Here is an 18,934-nt window from a genome sequence, read left to right as displayed (position 1 = left end):
AATATTACCTAGGTTGCATGTCTCTTTGGAACTGGACTGATTGATACATAATGTTGTTGGTAATTTATCCCATATGGTTTTTGAATTACTATTCTAATATGATAGATCAATTAGTCACTCTCACTATTTTATTATAATTGATATTTTTCCAAATCTTAACTGAAGAAGAGTTAGAGACCTTACAAAGTGCCTGGTGTATAATAAAAAAATGGAATCCCAGTGTTTGTGATTATATTGTACTTATTATTTTCTTATCTCTTGTGTTCTTACAGCCTGATCAATGTCTTACTCAAAAGAGCAGCCATATGTACCTTCTTTTATTACATAAACCCCTTCTTATATTCAAGTAAATATGACTCAAGCCTTATCCTTGACATTTGCCAGAATTCAAGCATGACAGACTTTCCTTAATGCTATGATTATTTTCTAGCCCTTATATACTTACAGTCTCATGATGAATCAGGATATTGTGATGAATGAGTAAAGAGGCAATAGATTGCTTATTTCGTTTCTTTCTCATTTTAGAGAAAAAACTTTTTTTTCAATGCAGGTTGATGGAGTTCCTGAATGATTTGCATGTGTCCCAAAATGACAAAGTTCCTCATTTCTATCTTTCACAAAATATAGTTTCCAGTCATTTTTTTTCCTCTTGACATTAAGGTCCTGAAAGAATTAAACCCTCCCACAAGCAAACACTGTACAAACAAGCTTATGTATAAAGTCCTCCATGCTTAGTAGTGACTAACTCTTTTTATAATATCAGCATCATCTAGAATGGAAGCACTGAAGTAAAGCTATAGGGCTGATTCTGGTCCTCTTTCCTTGCTTTCTGGGACCTCAAATCCATCATCTTTGATATCTTGTCAAAATATAGTCTGCATTGCATAATGTTTTGCTATAAAGCCATTCCTCTTTTCTAACTGTTCTTTTTCTTTTAGCCTTACAGTATATATTTTCAGATTATGAGAAATATCAATCTGCAAGGCTTTTCAGCATGCCACCCATGATTAGAAAATATTTTCCCCAACCAAATCATAAACACGTAGTTTAACCAAAAGGCATTCTAATTTTCATGCTATGTTGAGTATAAATATAAATTCAAGGCAGCCAAACTATCCATTTCCAAATAAGAATGTATACCTACACTCATTAAAAATCATCTGGAAATGTGTATTGTTAGCAAATGAGTAAGAAATTTTCACTAGTATAAAATTCCTGCTTTATATAAAAGCCACACTGGCCATTCAAGTATTTGAGGTTATTTTTTTTCCTATATTTTTTGTAATTCATACTAAAATGATGAAATTAGGCTTCAAATCATATGAAAAGGAAATTAAAAACCACTTCTACCTATAGGGCATTTTTAGAGTGTGCATGTAAAGACAAAATGTCCATCTGCAGACCCACCATCAACACTCTTTCTCTCTGCACTCTAAGGAAACAGCTCATGTTGAAGAGGTTTTAGAGAACAATTAACAATCCCATGGAGAAGCAACACCATATTCCCTTCAGTTTGTGCCAGTTTGCAAGTTAAAGGTCAAAGGGCAAAGACATAGAACAGGACTCTTCAAGGAAAATTTTCACAGAAGACAATGTTTAAGTTGTTGTTAATGACAGTCAACAGATCAATAATCAAGTTCAAGGCAAGCTGTTCATTGTTTCAAAAGCTAATCCCCTCAAAAGCTGGCTTTCACACAAAGCCAATGTCTGACTCATGGGGTGCATTCCTCCTGACCATCTCTAATAAGTTCACAGCCCAGTGGCTGTAAAGCCTTTCACTGCAAGAAGCAGCTCCTAAAAATCAATAAAGAGGTCTGTCAGTTGCTGACTTTTCTCTAGGAAAAAAATATTGATACAAACCTGCTCTGCAGGTCACATGAAAATGACAATACTGCTCTTAGGACAAATTACACTCAACAATGAAATGCTTTGGTGGTCTCTTGGCTCTGTCAGTGATCAAATGGATGGCAAAATGCCAGAAGCCATACTAACCCTTTGAGAACTATGGTTGACATGCAGTAGGTAATGCAATGGAGGATATTCATGCAACCTCAGAGTCATCATTTTAATTCATTTTTTAAAATGGCAATGCTAACTGCGTATACCAAGGCAAATTGAATTCTCATGCAATGGATTTTAAAACAAGAATTCAATATGTCTAAGGAAAAAAAAAGAATTAGGTTGCCATAAACAGTTATTCAAATAAAATTTCACTCTTAGGAGATACTGTTAACAAAATATCTTTTTTATTTGCCAGAAAATTTTGGGCAGGTAACATCATTGCTGTTTGTTATAAGTGTATTCATGTAGTACTGTAAATCGTTTTAGAATTACAAGGAGGTTATGGGATATGTTTTAAAAACTGGAACTTCTTGAACCTATCACTGTTTTTAACATTGGCCAGTTCTACAATTTACCACATAGCAACACTGACAATCCTAAGACTCTGAAAGCTGGTCTGATAGTTCTCAAAGGGTTACACCAATATATTACTAGAATTACAAATCCTTGCAAAATAACTGTCACTTTAATCTACTTCAGAAACATACTACTTCTTGCTCTGCTTTGTAATGAATATTCCTGACAGACCCATGGAAGGCCTGGGGCATTGGCCTAAATACAACCTGGGGATATTATCACAATGATAGAGGGGTCAGGTGGCAAGAGAGGGTTTAGAAACACTTCAAAACAATTCAAAGGTCCTGTTTTGAATATAGGTATGAATAGAAATGTGATGAAACATTGAGGACATAGCTGAGAACAGCTGTATAAAACGAAAAATGGATGTATTATTAAGGCTGTTACTATATTGCAGATATTTTGGCCCCTTGTTTGTTGGAAAATGGCTGTCCCGACAGTCTAAAGTCCTGCCTGTGTATCCAGATCTCCCACCTGACAAAATGATGCGCAGGAGATTATCCATAGCAGTCACAGAGCTATCTTCTTTGGAGACAAAGCTGTTTTGGGTCTTCACACTTTCCTGAAAGTTCAATTGTGGACTTTTTGTTTAAACATTTTTTTTTTCCTTTGCTTTAAAGCAAAAATTGTGGATTTTTCTCTTTTGCTTTTTTTTTTTCTCTCTCTCTCCCCCAAATGGGCTCAGACTTCAGAAGGAAAATAATATTTAAAACCTTTAAGAAGAATCTTTTCTTCTTTTTCTTTTTCCTCTTCTTTAGTTAATCCTGAAATTTGACTGGGCATTGAGCGTGCAGAGGAAAGGCCTATAACTGAATGACAAAGAAAGACAAAGGACTGAAGAACGGCAGATACTGTGCATCATGGAAGCTTTCCCATGAGTGTATTTCCACTCATGTGCAGGACCAGCAACCCTCTGGGTTTGGAAGGTCAGCCCCAAATCAGGCTGCCACAAGCCTGCTCCTAGCTAGGAAACAGCATAACAGCTCTTGTCTTGAATCTCAAGTTACCACAAACTCCTGGAAAAAGAAAGAAAGGGAAAAAAAACCCTACATCACACCCACTCTTGCATAGAGCGTTTACAGTACAGTATGTGGCGGGGTGTTCCTTTCCTCTTGAACTGGAACACAGTGTAAACCAATACAAGGAGGCATAAGGCCAAGATGCAGGGAATGACAATAGCTATGGCTTTCACAGTGCTGGCTGTGTTGTCCAGTTTGATGACAATGTCTACATCATCTGGCGGGCTGTGTCCTTCTTTATCTCTGTCTGTTGGTCCATCACAGCCCATAAAATCCTTGAGGATGGATCTCGGATATCCAGGTTCTACTTTGAGTATCTGGTTGTTGAATTTCCAATACTCCTTTCCTTTGTAGAAATATGTAAAGCCTGCAGGGGGAAAACACACATACACACAGATACCACTTATTGGTGAAAGTCTGTAAGTATAGGAATGCTAATGACATAAGCTAATTTGTAAAAGGTGTATTTTAAGACCCTTCCATTTTCGTAGGAAGAAAACCTATCCTCAGTTCAACTGTTGTGCTCCAGGAACTGTGCCTTCTAATACCCATGGAAAGCTCAGCAGAGAGAGATTTGATCTACAGAGGATGCTGGAGGATGATGAGCTGGAAGTCACGTCTACACCTCTGCACTAGAAAACTTTATCCTTTTGTTGGCTTATGGTATGCTGGCACAGAATCACACATTAGTGTGATGACATCAACCTATACTGAAAGACACTGAAACAGCCTTATAAATGGAAACACTGTTTTACCCTCAGGCTGCCACAGAAGACACTGTTCAATACATTTTATAAAGCAGCTTCTCACCTCTCCACACCTCCAGGGAAATTTCTTATCGTCTTAGTATCAGGCATCATTGTACTCCTCCAAAAAATAGGTTTTCTTTTGTCATTTGGACAAGAAATCATTATAAATCATAAAACTGGAGGTGTTTTCTTTTGCCTGCTAGAAATCTTAACAAATAAATAGATATTCATAGTATTTTGTGTGCTAACCTCATTTTTGGCTTTAGGCCACATCTGTTTTTCCCCTTCTTTTTTCCCTGTTGTTTAAGTTATTTGTACTTAGTTTATGTTAAATTTGTGTCAACTAATTATATTTTATAGAGTGTTTAAAAGCCCTTATTAATCCTTTTAGGAATAAACAAATCTACATTTATAACTTTGATACTTCTAAGCAACTTACAATTCCTGGGGGAGGAAACGGTATGTGGAAGGCTCAAAGAACTCAGCAATATATATGATTCATGTTCTAAAACATTCTGGATGCTCACTTTGTGAGATCCTGACAAATAAATTATACGTATGCATTTAGGATTATTCTCCATGCTTTGCTGTTAATTTTTTAAAGGCAGATATCTACTCTTTTCTTCTATCTATAGCTCCTTTATGTCAAGTTTCTTTGGCTGTGCTACTTGGACTTAATTCTTGTTTTTGCAATAAAACTAAGAAAAAATGAAATATTTGATGGTGTAATTATGGGAGATACAAGTGTAAAAACTTATTATGTGTCCTCTCTTTTAAGTCTCACAACTGCTTGGTCAAGTAGAAGTTACTACTCATTTTTTTTCAGACAAAGATATTGAGGGTTGTAGATTTTAAAAATATATACATATATGATATGCATATACACATATATGTCTATACACATACACACATGTATCGTGGTGAAAGCAGGATTTAAATTTTTTTTAATACGTATAAAGTCTAAACACTCATTCAATGATGTTGTTGGTTTAATATCAAAGGTTGCAATAGATGTCAGCCCTGAAATAAAGAACTCCAATGTTGCACAAAAAAATTCCAGAAAGGATAGACTATCACTTCAGGTCAACTTCCTTTTGGAAGTCTTTCTGTTCAAAGCCATGAAATTCTGCTGTGGCTTTTAGTTTCGAAGGACAGTTCTGCAATCAGAGCAACTTGCCAAGTGAAAACAGGTGTATGTAGATTCAAATTTTTCTGTAGGGAGCTGGTATTTGATCGCACTAATGAAATCCAGTGTAATTACTCAACAAGCTTGGATGAAGAAATGTTGAAGGCCTGCCAAATAACAGCACATTAGATGATCACAGTTGAACAATGGCACTGATTTAGAATTAAACAGACCTTCAAAATAGATGAACGTACTTCTTATGTTTATAAACTGGAAACTAACAGCTGGAAGTGTCCTCATCTTCAATTTTTAGCCAAAGCTAATTACTATCTATGCTACTGGGCATTTCATATTTATCAGTTCTAAAAGCCAAATTTTATAGTAACACACTACATATATAGGAACAGAATTTGTAGTTACTGAAAGCAATTGTTAGAAATAAGGAATCTAGTCTGTAGGAGTTTGTTAAATAATATGGTTGGAAAGAAGCAGACTGGAATATTGGTAATAGAAATATGCTAAACCTTTATTCTGTAAAATCTATCTCGCTCAGTAATTTAGGTTTACCTTTTTCACTTCTGAAATGTCAATTAGTTGAGGAAATGTTTAGTTAATTATATCTTTTTCTGTTTTAAAAACAGCTCTGATGTCATGCTCCTGCATATGATAAGAATTAAAATTTTCAGAAAGAAATCAGTGAGGTTGCAATGGATACTTTGATGATGCTTCTTTCTTTTATGTTTGGCCAGATCTCACTAGTTAGTTTTCTATTGCTTCATCCTAAAAATGTAATGACAGTTCATTGCAGTTGTAGTGGTGAATGGATGTTCTCCAATGGCAGTGCCTCTATGTCCTATTTTGGGCTTTTACATGTTTATTGGTAGGCAGTTAAGTGTTTGGTAAATATTTGTGAATAAACTGACTCCTGTGGAAATGTTTGTTTAAATCAAACTTGTGGTATTTTAACAGAGAGTGAGTGTTGAGGGGAAGAATAAATACACCAAACTGACGGAACCAGGGGACAAAACTATGTTAATAGGCCAAACACGGGGCTGCAAATGGTAAAACAAAATATGATTATTAAAATTGGAATTTTGTGTCTCTTTCAAAAGTGAATTCCAAAGAGAAAAAATAGAATATTCGAAAAGTGTGACTTGACAACAAATGTAGGAATAATTTGAAGGAGGGGTTGATTCTTTACTATGATTTTATTACAGTTAAAAACCAATGCTGCTGTGTGAAAAACACTGTGATGTAATCTATGTTAAAAAATCATTCCACCGTATTCTGAAAGAGTCAAATCTAATTTGAACTATTGCGGTTATTTTAGGGAACTAAAAGTGAAGAGGAAAAAAGAAGAAATAAAAATTGTTAAGATGGTTATAGGGAAAACCGGAAGGAGGATGGCTTAGGAAGTGACAATCTCAGGAAACCTGGGTTTGTCTAGTATGACCAAATGAAAAATTTAACCAGATATAACAGATGGCCAGTTACTTTAGCAAAACAATGTAAAAAAAAAACCACATTAATGTTTCCTCTTTGGAGACAGTGCATTAAATCATATTTATTGGGGCTAAAATGTCCTTAGTTTCAAGACTTAAGTACATATCTTACAAATTTTACAATCAGGGATAAGTTATTTGAACGAGTTTAGTGTTGGTAAAGAGGTACTTATGTAGGACAATTAAATTTGATATAATGAATTTATGTAGCAATCCTAATAACAGAGAAGACATTCAATGGCATCAGATACTCACATTTCATTGGCCAAGATGGCAGAATTAGTATCAATAGGTAGGCATATTTCACTTCAATGTAAAAGGCATAAACATTTACAGCTTAATTTTGAGCCTGTGGACTTTTAAAAAAATTGACCGTTGAAGGAGGATTCCTACAACAATGGATTTATATAATGGTGGAAGAGTGAAGTAGAGGCATTGTTTCAGCATCCCATTATCTTGGATTTTCTGGTTATCAAATGTCATGTACATAGCTTACCTTTTGATTTTGTATGAAGTCATTATATAATCTCTCTAGTCTGACTGTACTGAATGAAGATCTTGCTTGTTTGCTAACACTCTAAGCAAGCAGCAAATAAAAATTATAATATTCAACTTGCATTATTATTAGGTGCTTTGTTCTTCGGTCTATACTAATCTCTTCCTCTCAAGGCCAGTTCCTATCCCACATATTTTCTTATTATTATCTTTACAGAGATGTTAATAGACATATAGGTCAGTTTAATTCAAAGGTATCTAAACTGCCCCATGTTAAAATATTAACTGTGTATCTTTCTAATGATTCTTCACAAAATTAAGTAAGTTGAGATTAAAAAGTACAGCATAATACTAAATATTAATCTAAGAGGAAAGTTTATATAAATATTACATAGCTGAAGTATGGCATCTCCCAGTGATTTAACATAATGAAAAAGAACAGTGTGTTACTACAATAGTTAGGAAACTTAAGAAATGTGTAATGCACATCTTGCATACCATTTTCTTTGTGCACAAAGGCTCCCTGAGGAGATTCAGGGATCCCTTTCCAGACTGTGATTGGCTTGGGATAGCCAGGGTCCATGGTTTTCATTTCTTCACTATATCTCCAATACCTAAAAAGGACAACATAACAACACACACAAAGGAAAAAAAATATATATATACACACATACAAAAAAAACAAATAGTTACAGTTATCATTCATTAAATTATTGCTGTATGTTTGACACTATTCCCTATATACCTGTAAGTGATTTATGGAACATCTGAAGACACAGGGGGCATAAGGTATTTATTCTATTTCCTTTCCTGCATATGTTAAAGATGTGTTTATTATTATACATATCCTGCATATGTTAAAATGTATATATTACTATGCATATCCTGTATATGTTAAAATTAGCATTTATTCAGTCTGCTAAAATTCATAAAAATGCTAACTATATTATTCTACCTAAGTATATTTGCAATTCATAAGGGATCACAAACCCATGTGTGTGTGTGTGCTCACAAGTGTGCGCACATACTGAATCTTGATTTTTTTAAGAAACACAACCTTGAACAAAACAGATGTGCCCCAGGTCTCCTTGATCTTAGATTTTAGGATATGTGAGTATAAAGACAATAAACCAATTATCAAAAAATGCATGCAATGATTGAAGATGGTAAGAGCTATGAAGAAAAAAAAACAAGGCAGATAGAGTTATCTAGGAATATGTAGAAGCCATTTTTAAACTAGTAGAAAGAAAAGACCTCTTTGATAAGCTAACATTTGAGCAGAGAAAAGTGAGGAACAACACATTTTAGTATTTAGAGAACACTGCAGGCAGAGGAGGTGAAGTTCCTGTGGAAAGTACAGGCATGGAGTACTTGAGCATGTACCAGGAAGCGAGGGTGTTTAGACACAAAGTCTGAGCAGGAACCCGAATCTAAGGTGAGATAGGTCTTTACACCACATAAAACCTTCGGTTTTCCTCTAAGGGATATGAAAATATATACTTTGAGTAGAGATGTTTCAAGAGATGACTAATTCTTGAAAAGAATATGCTGATTACTTCATGCAAAAGGAGTTGAAAGAGATAAAGCAGAAGCAGAGATACTAGTTAAGAAGTCATTGCAATAAGCCTTGAAATGAGGAGTCAGTTATAGAGCCGAGCCGATGATAATTTAACAGATTGGGGATATATTTTAAAGAAAGAGACCAAAGGACTTAGTGATGAATCGGATTTGAAATGTGAGAAAGAAGGAAATTAAACGTGACCTTAGATCTCTGGGCCTGATAATCTGGAAGATTACTGTTGCCCTAAGAAAGCAAGGAAAAATATGTGATGGCAGTCTGAATCCTGAGAGTTAGGGTGTTGAATTCAGACATCAAAGTGAAATTATAGATAAGAAAATTGTGTATATGAGCATAGACTTTAGGACAGATCTTGAATGGAGTCAAGGTAGTAAAATAGTAAAGCAAAGCTCAGCTAGAGTCAGAACCATCTGGCTCCTGTTCTTTCACAGGGTGCCCTCAAGCCATTTTTCCAGAACCCCTAGACTTCTATGAAAGAAAATGAATATCCCTACTTTGGATCACTCATTATTGTCTATATGTTCTAAGAATAAAACAAGTTTATATTTTTATATTAAATAAACATTGTCATAATTTTGGGGCAAAACTACTGGAATTCAGAGTAATATTGCCACAAAACTCTGTGGATTATCTTCTTTATTCACAAAATTCCACGATAAAGTAATTGCTGTCCCTATATGAATGAGAATTATTGACAGATAGATGTATAAACATGTTTGTCTGATTTCAAAAGTCTTTACTCTTTTCACAATGAATATAATTTTCATATTTACTTGATATCACCAAATTTTCCCAATTTATTTGATATGTCTCCTTCTCCCAACTAAACATCCATGATTACCTATGAAATCTAGTAGGTTTTTTAATATTTATTTTTTAGTTTTAGGTGGACACAATATCCCCATTTTATTTTTATGTGGTGCTGAGAATCAAACTCAGTGCCTCATGCATACTAGGTGAGCACACTACTACTTGAGCCATATATATCCCCAGCCCTGAAATCTAGGTTTTATCCACCCAGGTTTGGTAAATGACATGATTTAATTCTTCTTGGGATTAGTCATTTTGCCTAAAATTAGAAAAAAAATCTACTCTTTCTGTGCTAGTTCTTATGGAGGATCCTTTATCTACAGATTTTGTGCAGTAAGTTTTGTTATAAATACCTAGAAACTCACTCAGATAATATTTGCAATATTAGTACCTCCTTCATCTTCAATGTTCACATGGAAATGAGGAATACATTGCTTCAAGAAGTGTTCCCATTTGTAACCTACAAAGCTGTGTTAACCCAGAAAGGGAAACAATCTCTCACACTTGTTTGCCATAGGTACTCATCACAGGCAAACTAGAGCAGATCTGATGAGCAGATCAGAAAAAGCTTCATGGAGAAGCACTGAGGTGAAATAATGGTGATAGGTGCCTATCTTCCTTGGATAATGAAGTAAAATTATTTGAATGTCATGCTACCAGTCCTGAAATACAGTTTCTTTCACACTTTGTTCTTTAAAACATCTTATTTTGAATTATTTGTGAATATTCCATTCCTGTAGAACATTCTGTGATGACTACAGAATGGTCACTGTGTTTGAGACTATGGTTATAATATAAAGTTCTCTCCTCTTTAGTTAATACTTCAATGGAATTTACAACACATATGTTAGTGGCTTCTTTCACTTAACCAAAGAAAGCTTCTCACAAGGAAATATGGAAATACTTTATTTTTTGGATAATAGCTCCCCCCCCCATTTTATATCTTTAGGAATCAGAATGCATGTTGTATTACAGAATCAAAATGTACTTGGCAAGAAGGACATGGGGGTGCACACATGAAATCCCACTGGCTCAGGAGGATCATGAGTTCAAAGCCAGCCTCAGCAAAAGTGAGGCACTATGCAACTCACTGAGACCCTGCCTCTAAATAAAATACAAAATAGGGCCCCAGAGTTCAATCACTGTTAACCCCCTACCCCCAGAAAAAAAGGAAAAGAATGTACTTGGAAGGGTTTCCCTTCAATGATAGATTAAATAATGATATACCTTACAATAAATGGCATAATTAAATGACATAAAATATAAGTTAAAGTCAGTTTGAAATGGTTGAATTTTGGAATAATTTAAAATCCTGGTATGATGCAGTCATTTAGTAACATTACTACATACTTAGAAACCAGTTTCTGAGAAGTAGTCATATTATTCTTTATGTAATAATATCTATATTTTATGTTGTGTTTTGTGCCCATAAAGCAAATTTATATAATACACTCTATTATTTGATTTCCCTTAACTCCCTCAACAATCTTTATACTATAATATTCTCTATAAAAATGTCCTAACTATAACTATAGTGTATATTGTTGCTCAGTCAGTGTCACAGCACTGGGCATCATTTTATTTGAAGATAAGTGACTTATTTACCTTTGCTCTGCTGTGTTATGGAAGAGCTGAAATTCAAATGAGCCCTCTTTGGTTCATAGTTCAGTATGTTTTCAACCTTGTTGCTGCTAGTAACTCTCATGGCATATAGCATCCTGATAATATATTTACTTTTCACTCTTACTGTTGAGGTATAGTTGTTATGTATAATTTTCCTTCCTTCCTTTTTCTATTCTCTCTTAGATAACTCTCACCCACTGATACTTTTTTTTTTAAGTTGAAGATGGACACAATACTTTTATCTATCTATCTATCTATCTATCTATCTATCATATATTTATTTATTTTTATGTGATGCTGAGGATTGAACCCAATGCCTCACATGTGTCAGGAAAGAACTTTTTGAGCCTCTCCATTGTATGCCAGACACATAAGATTCATAGAATGTACGTTTCAAGAAAATATCTATGGAATGTGAGTTTTATTAGATTCTTTTATAGCCACATAATTCTGGTATAAATTTACAAAATAAATGAATTTTCTCTTTCCCAGCAGATAATGTAAAATTAGAATAGGGGATCACTTTGCAATCTGAGAATCTCAGTGTAGGCTTGAACCCTCAGGTTGCCTGCTGTGTGTCAGCTTTGTGAATATCCAGTAGACTGGAATGTGATTAGAAATGCTTAACTATTTTCAGGGTTGTCTTGCTAAAGGTACTGGGGCTTGTTAAATAAAGGTTTGGGTTTTAATTTTCACATATTTGAACATTTTCCAACATTAACAAAAAAGCTCAACCTGCTGATATTTTCCTCCCAGAAAAATAAGTTTATGGATTGGTTAAAAAAGAAATAGCATATTCAGGCTAGAACTCTTTAAATAAACTGCTTGAGGACTTTAAAATTTAGATGTTATAGTGGATAAAATTTGGAATTTTGTGCAGAAGGGTCAATAAATGAGAAAGAGTTTATAAATGAACATCATATACGTTTTCATTCTGATCATCAGTCATGTGTATTGTAGATTTTTTTTTTTTTTAATTTGAAACTGGGAACTGAACCCAGGGGCACTTAACAACTCAGCCATATCCCAAGCATTTAAGTTTTTTTTTGAGAGAGAGTCTTGATAAGTTGCTTAGGGCCTTACTAAGTTGCTAAGGTTGGCTTTGAACTTGTGATCCTCCTGCCTCAGCCTCCTGAACCACTGGGATCTACTGTAGAATTTTGATTTTAATTAGATGTTTCTTTGAAAGAAGCATTCTTAATGTTTTAAAACAATTATGATAAGAAATAAGATTCATTAATCAGATTTTAGACTTGATCATGAGGAGAAAAGAGTTATTCATGTGATGTAAATTTTTAAAATGCTTTCTATGCTAAGAAATAAAACTATATAGAAGTTTCTGTAGTGAAACAATTTAATTAGATATTGCTGGATACTGAATTCCAAACTAAATTCAAGTGGACCCAAGGGTCATTTCACATGACAGATTTTTTTTTTTTTAAATCCAACATGGTGTCCATCTCATGGTCTCATGGACATCATTACCCTAAACATGTATGAGAAGACATGAATGGTGTGAATATATTTTGCATACAACCAGAGATATGAAAAATTGTGCTTTATATATGTAATATGAATTGTAATGCATTCTGCTGTCATATAACAAATTAGAATAAAAAATTAAAAAAAATAAATCCAACATGGTTGCAATTCTTTGCCCAGATTCAAGATTTATGACCACAAAATAATAGAATGCTTCTTTTTTCATACCCAAATAATCATACTATTCAGAAACATACTTAAAATGTGATAAAACAGAAAATATCATTTTTTACTATGTTGTTGAATGATTTAAATATACATAAAGTAATTAATTCATAAACACAATTTAAGCTGGAAGTATTTTTCTATTTGACTATTAGTGGCAATTTAAAAAATTCCAAGGTGGGCCAGAATTTTGTCTTTTAAAAAATATGATTTTACACTTCTCAATAGTTGAACTTCGAATGCTGTATCACACTAGAATCTTGGAATTTATTTGTGAGAAGATGCTAAGAAGTGATTTAGAAACATAGCATTTTAGAGCTAAATGCTATGAAGACCAAAATGTATCCAAGTACCAAATTATAGTCTATTATGAAAAGGGCAAGCAGGAATCTGAGGGACCGAGTTCCATGCTGTATGTGAAGTAGTGAAAGAGTAGATATTTTAATCTGCATTTACAGATCTATTTAAAGAACCACCATTTCCTCTACTCTTGATTATTTCCATTCTTAAAAGATTTCATGGGGACCTCTGCTTTCAATACCTTTTATATGTCAATTACTCCCAAATCTGTGCCTCCCACTGACTTTTCCATTCAGAGTCAAACTCGAATTATCCAACTGCCTACTTGATTCCGCTCATTTGGTTTTCAAATAGATGCTTCAGATTGAACATGGACATTTCAATCTCTTCATCTCTCCCCCCCCCCCAATATTCTTTTCCTTGTCTCCTTTTTCTCCAGAAATTTCACTACTCAATTTTTGGGTGAAGATCCTAGAAATTGTTTCATGTCCCCTGAGATCCAAGGCATAAGAATAGATTATTATGATTACATTCAAAAGGAATCCTTCATCTATCTCTTTTGCTTCACCTCCACTGCTACTGTCCTCTCTGCCTGTCCAATGGTCTCCCAAGTACCCTTCTTACTTCCACTCTGGAAGCCCATTCTTCACAGCAGCCAGAATGACCTTTAGGGACACACATAAAATCAAGTCATTGTGCTCCTGAAAATCTATACTGCCTTTCCATTGTACTCAGTACAAAGTCTTCCCGATCACCTCCAGGACACTGTGCCACTGGATCTCTACTGACCTGCTTGACCTCTTCTGACCACTTAATGGCTATGCTCTAACCACAATGCTTTCTTCTATTTTTGAATGTCCTATTTTCATGTCCTTAGCACAACTATTTATCTGTCCATGACACATTGGTCTGAATAGTTTCATATAGCTAAAACCTGTCCCTCTTCAGGTACCCCTCAGGTGTGCCATTCACAAGTGAGTTCCTCTCCAACTTCCACTACTTCCTAATTACTCCTTATCTCCAATGAATCTCTATCCCTAAAAACCTTGCCATACTTCTTTGTAACATTTCTCAATGTAAAAACCATTAAGGTCATTATTTTTTTTTTACTCCAACAGAATGTAAGAGCCATGGGAAGCCTTGTAGTTTTAAATATTATCTATCTTTATTGTCTAGCACATGTGATATAGTATGTTTTGAAAAATAAATTTTGAATGAATTAATGAGGGCTAGGTGAGGACTGGTACAGACATCTGAAGGAAGCAGACATTAAAGTTATTGAAAATGGAATTGATTGCCTTATAGTCATATTGTCACTGCAGGCAGCTAGGCACAATTAGGTAGGGTCATAAATCTAGAATGAATGTATTGATAAATGTTATGACTCTGGAATTATATAATTATATAAATATGTATCACCTATAATTCATGATACATCAGATCATATGCCTGGAAATTATATGGAATCCTACTTTCAATATTTTTAAAGCCTATAAAATCACAGTGATTTAAATAAAACACAAGTAATAAGAGTATATTCATACACTTTGCTCTATCTTACAAAAAGTGTTTGAAGTAGGAAGGAAATGAACTGAAACCGTTTTCTCATTTATTAACAATCTTTATTATAAATTTGGTATTAAATCTAAACTGATTTCATGAATTTGAGGTATCTCTCAAATTAATTTAATATTATTACTAATAACTAGTATTTATCTGTAAAGTAAAATTTTTCTAATAAGAACTAAATTTTTAGAAGGGGAAAAAGATTTAAAAAATATTTCTGGCATATATAGGAAAAAGAACTATCTGATAATTAAATGGTAACTTTTAATGTTATGTATGAAACTCTCTAACCCATATTGAAGATTGAACTCAGGGCCTTGTGCATGCTAGGCAATCTTTACCACTGTGCTACATCCAGAGCCCAAAAGCTAAACTCTCCTTCTGTGTCTGAAAACCAATCTCTCCAACATATCTTCTCAGCCTTCTGTCCTATGCCTAGTCCTGAAAGAGTATATATAAATAATCAAAACTAGAGAATTAAACAACCTCAAGGGTTATAATGTTTTAAAGAATATAAGTCTGCACATTTATTTTATTTAGTGGTCATTATTCTGTGGCAATAAGTACTTCATTTTTTCTCTTCTATTATATTATACTTATATACTGTTGAGAGTCATTATGCTTTTTGTGGGTCTAGCAAACATCTCTATGCAGAATCCTTTTGTTTGTGATTTACTAAGAAGTGTTTTAGAAAGGCCTTGACTATATTTTCATGAATTAAAATCTATGGATATTTTGTTATAGAAATATAATATACGTAAAAGTTGAAAACAGAATAAACTCAAAAGTTTACATTCTTACACATGGAGGCCAATTATAGGATTTCATCACAGATAAAACTCAATGTCTGAAATCATTCACAATTAAAAATCATAAATTTTAAATAAACATATTTATATCCTTAGTTATTTTTCTCTTAAAGCTGGGGATAACAAACAGGGGTATTTTATGCCAGGGTAATCAGGCAAACTCTTTAGGAGCACATAAGACATTAAAGCCTGTATATTCTTTATAATGTGCTTAGAAAAGGCAGCCCAATGGCATACGTAAGTCCTACAAACCAGTGAGGGCTAATTAGTGCTTTCATATTGTTACCCAGTTAGTAACAATTTAGTTGAAATTTGAGTTTTCATCTTCATTACTTTTTCTACTTAGTATTTATTTAAATTAATAAAAACAGTCTTCATATATTTTATATGTAATATATGTCAAAGAATGGACAGGGGTGGAGCTATGTATACTTGATAGCTACTGTGAGTTATAAGGCTAACAATTTAGTTATAAAAAAAATTATGAATCCTGTTAGTGATGTCACAGGAAAAAGGAGAAGAATAAAGTTGCCAGGAAGGGATGTTATACGCTAACAGTATCTACTGCAGTGATAGCTTGTTAATAGTTCACAGCACCTGCTTGTTGGTAACTTAATAAATGGCTTCTAAGGGAATACCTGTGAGTAAACTGAAATTATTTGAACATGGTCACAATTAACTGTGTGTGAAGGGTAACCATTTAACATTGAGTGTAAGGACACACAAAGCTTGTACTAAGAAGTATTTTTTTCCTAGATGTAGTAAAATTATAAGAAAATGTACTATAAGGACACATATATTCACTGCCTATGTAGCTTTATAAGCATGCAAAGAACATGGAGAAAAGAAAGAATATATATTGTAGAAATATACACCATAATAAGTAGGCTGATCCATAATGAGGGGATGTGGGGGGAATGGAAGAATTTTGAGGGGGCAAAGGGGAGGGGGCACAGAAGTAGGAAAGACAGTAGAATGAGATGAATATCATTACCCTAGGTATATATATGACAACACATGTGGTACAATAGATACTACATCGTGTACAACCAGAGAAATGAAAAGTTGTGCTCCATTTGTGTACAATGAATTAAAAAGCTTTCTGCTGTCATGTATAACTGATTAGAACTAATAAAAAATAAATTTAAAAATGTATTAGAAAGAAAAATTTTAAAAAAATACATCATAAGAAAGTCACATTAGTTCATTATATAGTGATTTATCTTAAATATTATATTATTTAAAATGTATTTTAAAATATTTTCTACTGCATTAACTTGTGTTTATAGCCACACAGATTCGTTATCAACAGCGCTTGCCTATGATAGACCAGAAACATTGACTTCTGGAAACATTCATTAACTCTTTCCTATGTGATGTGTGTACTGACCTGTCCCCTTTGAAGAAATAGGTTTTCCCAACGTCCTCCCACCAAATGGCTGAGTCAATACCATGGGGGGGAATTCCACTTCCGAGAGTAATCAAGTCATGAGGGTAACCAGGTTGAAGAGTTGTGTCCTTGAATACCCAATATTTGTTACCTGTATGAAATAAGTGCAAATGCAGAATGCATTAATTGAATGTCAGATTAGAATATCTCTATTAGCACAATGCATTTAAGTTATTTGCATGGAATCTTTGAAATATGTTCGTAGCAGTCATGTCTACAATATTGATGTTATTTTTGAAACACCAATGTTATTTTCAAAAACAGATATAATGAATAATTACACAGTAATATATTCAAAATTGCATTCATTTAAAAAATAAAATAAATTTACAACTAGTACTAAAGACATAATTCTGAGTCACAGATCCAGGATTCTGCCCCTGGGAATTAGATCCCCTATTTTTCTTCAAAGCTAAGTCATCCCTGGGTTTTGTTCATTCTGTGTGTCCTCAAATTGCTTTAATGATTATGTCTTTTCTGTTGAAGCATTTCCTCTGAGCTGACCTCTTCCTTTTATTATGTAAAAAGTCACAAGTCTCTCTAGTCTTATAAACCATCCTCCTCTGATTCTGCCCTCTTTCAGCTGTAAACTATCCCTCTCTATAAGAGTGGTAACTGAGGGGAGGACAATTTAAACCCTAACCTGTGCAGAATTGCCAGTGCATGATAACACTCAAGAGCAGGCCAACTTCAGTCAGTTGTATTGCTGCTTGGAAATTCTCTGCAGATGACATGTCTACTCCTGCCTCACGTCCCCAGCACAATTGAGCACCACGTCCTTCACAGTATGCTCATCCAGTTGTCTCCAACCAGTTCTCCCTCCACTGAAAGCTGATTTCATACCCAATAGTGCATTAAAACTTCTTTTCTTCTTGGAGCCCTCAAGGCCCTCCAAACAGTTCTTCACCTTTATCTACTGACAGAATTGACAGTATATTGTAGTGCACTTTCCTCCCTAAGCAGCTAGAGAGCCATTTTCTCTTGGTTCCTCTCTATCTTCTGCAGTGCTCTTTTCTGAACTTATTTTGTCAGAGACTCTGTTCCTTGCTCTCATTTTTTCTTTCTCTATAACGGAAGGAATCACAAACTTAGATGCCTACAAGGGCTAAGTTAGAGATGGCAGGATTGGAGTATCTTCACTAATATTGGACATTTTTATGAAAATCAGTAAATATCCATTGCCCCAAAGGCTCCTCTCTCTCTTCTCTGACCACTTAGTTTTTTTGAAAGATCCAACAACCTATTGAATTACTAACCTCTCCTCGGGTTAATATTTGGTAAAGTAGGAGTTCCTATGTCCTTACTAACTAACGTAAGGTCTTGCTTTATTTTAAAATATTTAAGTACCACTCTTGGATGAGGACTACATATACGGAAGCATTCAAGTCACACCTCAAAGACATTTAAAATTCTCAAACTGCCCTAAAACAACACAAAACAAAACTAAAACCAAACTCCACATCTTCAGCCTGGATTTAATGAGGACTCTTGAGTTTGAAACCATGGGAAATCTCATTTATTTTCTAAGACGTTCTATTACCATTTGATATAATTTACAGTAAAATGTTGAGTGTCTCAGTATTCCAAGAATCATGTTAGATACTAAGAATACTAAAGAGAGAAAGACTGAATCTCCACCATGATCATCCTACATGAAGAGGCAGACTGAAACCAAATGCACATATATATAATTCCAACAACAGAAAAACTAATAAGTGCTATGAAGAAACATACCCTAAACTGAGAAAAAGAAAAAAATAGAGGGTCTTAATTTAAGGTCA

General features: G+C 34.2%; 1 protein-coding gene across 1 annotated transcript in view; it reads right to left on the bottom strand.

Annotated features, from left to right (window-relative positions):
- Nucleotides 1–3,469: 3,469 nt before the first annotated feature.
- The window catches only part of Mmp16 (matrix metallopeptidase 16), a 241,952-nt gene continuing 226,487 nt past the window's right edge, over nt 3,470–18,934 (bottom strand). The window contains exons 8-10 of the mRNA XM_026383922.2: nt 17,094–17,244; nt 7,808–7,923; nt 3,470–3,804 (exon numbers count right to left, since the gene is read on the bottom strand). Of these exons, the coding sequence (XP_026239707.1) occupies nt 3,470–3,804; nt 7,808–7,923; nt 17,094–17,244 (602 nt within the window). The remainder of the gene's footprint in view (nt 3,805–7,807; nt 7,924–17,093; nt 17,245–18,934) is intronic.

Source organism: Urocitellus parryii, chromosome 7 (genome assembly GCF_045843805.1).
Source record: "Urocitellus parryii isolate mUroPar1 chromosome 7, mUroPar1.hap1, whole genome shotgun sequence".
NCBI lineage: Eukaryota > Metazoa > Chordata > Mammalia > Rodentia > Sciuridae > Urocitellus > Urocitellus parryii.
This window is presented reverse-complemented; position numbering and strand designations above follow the sequence as displayed.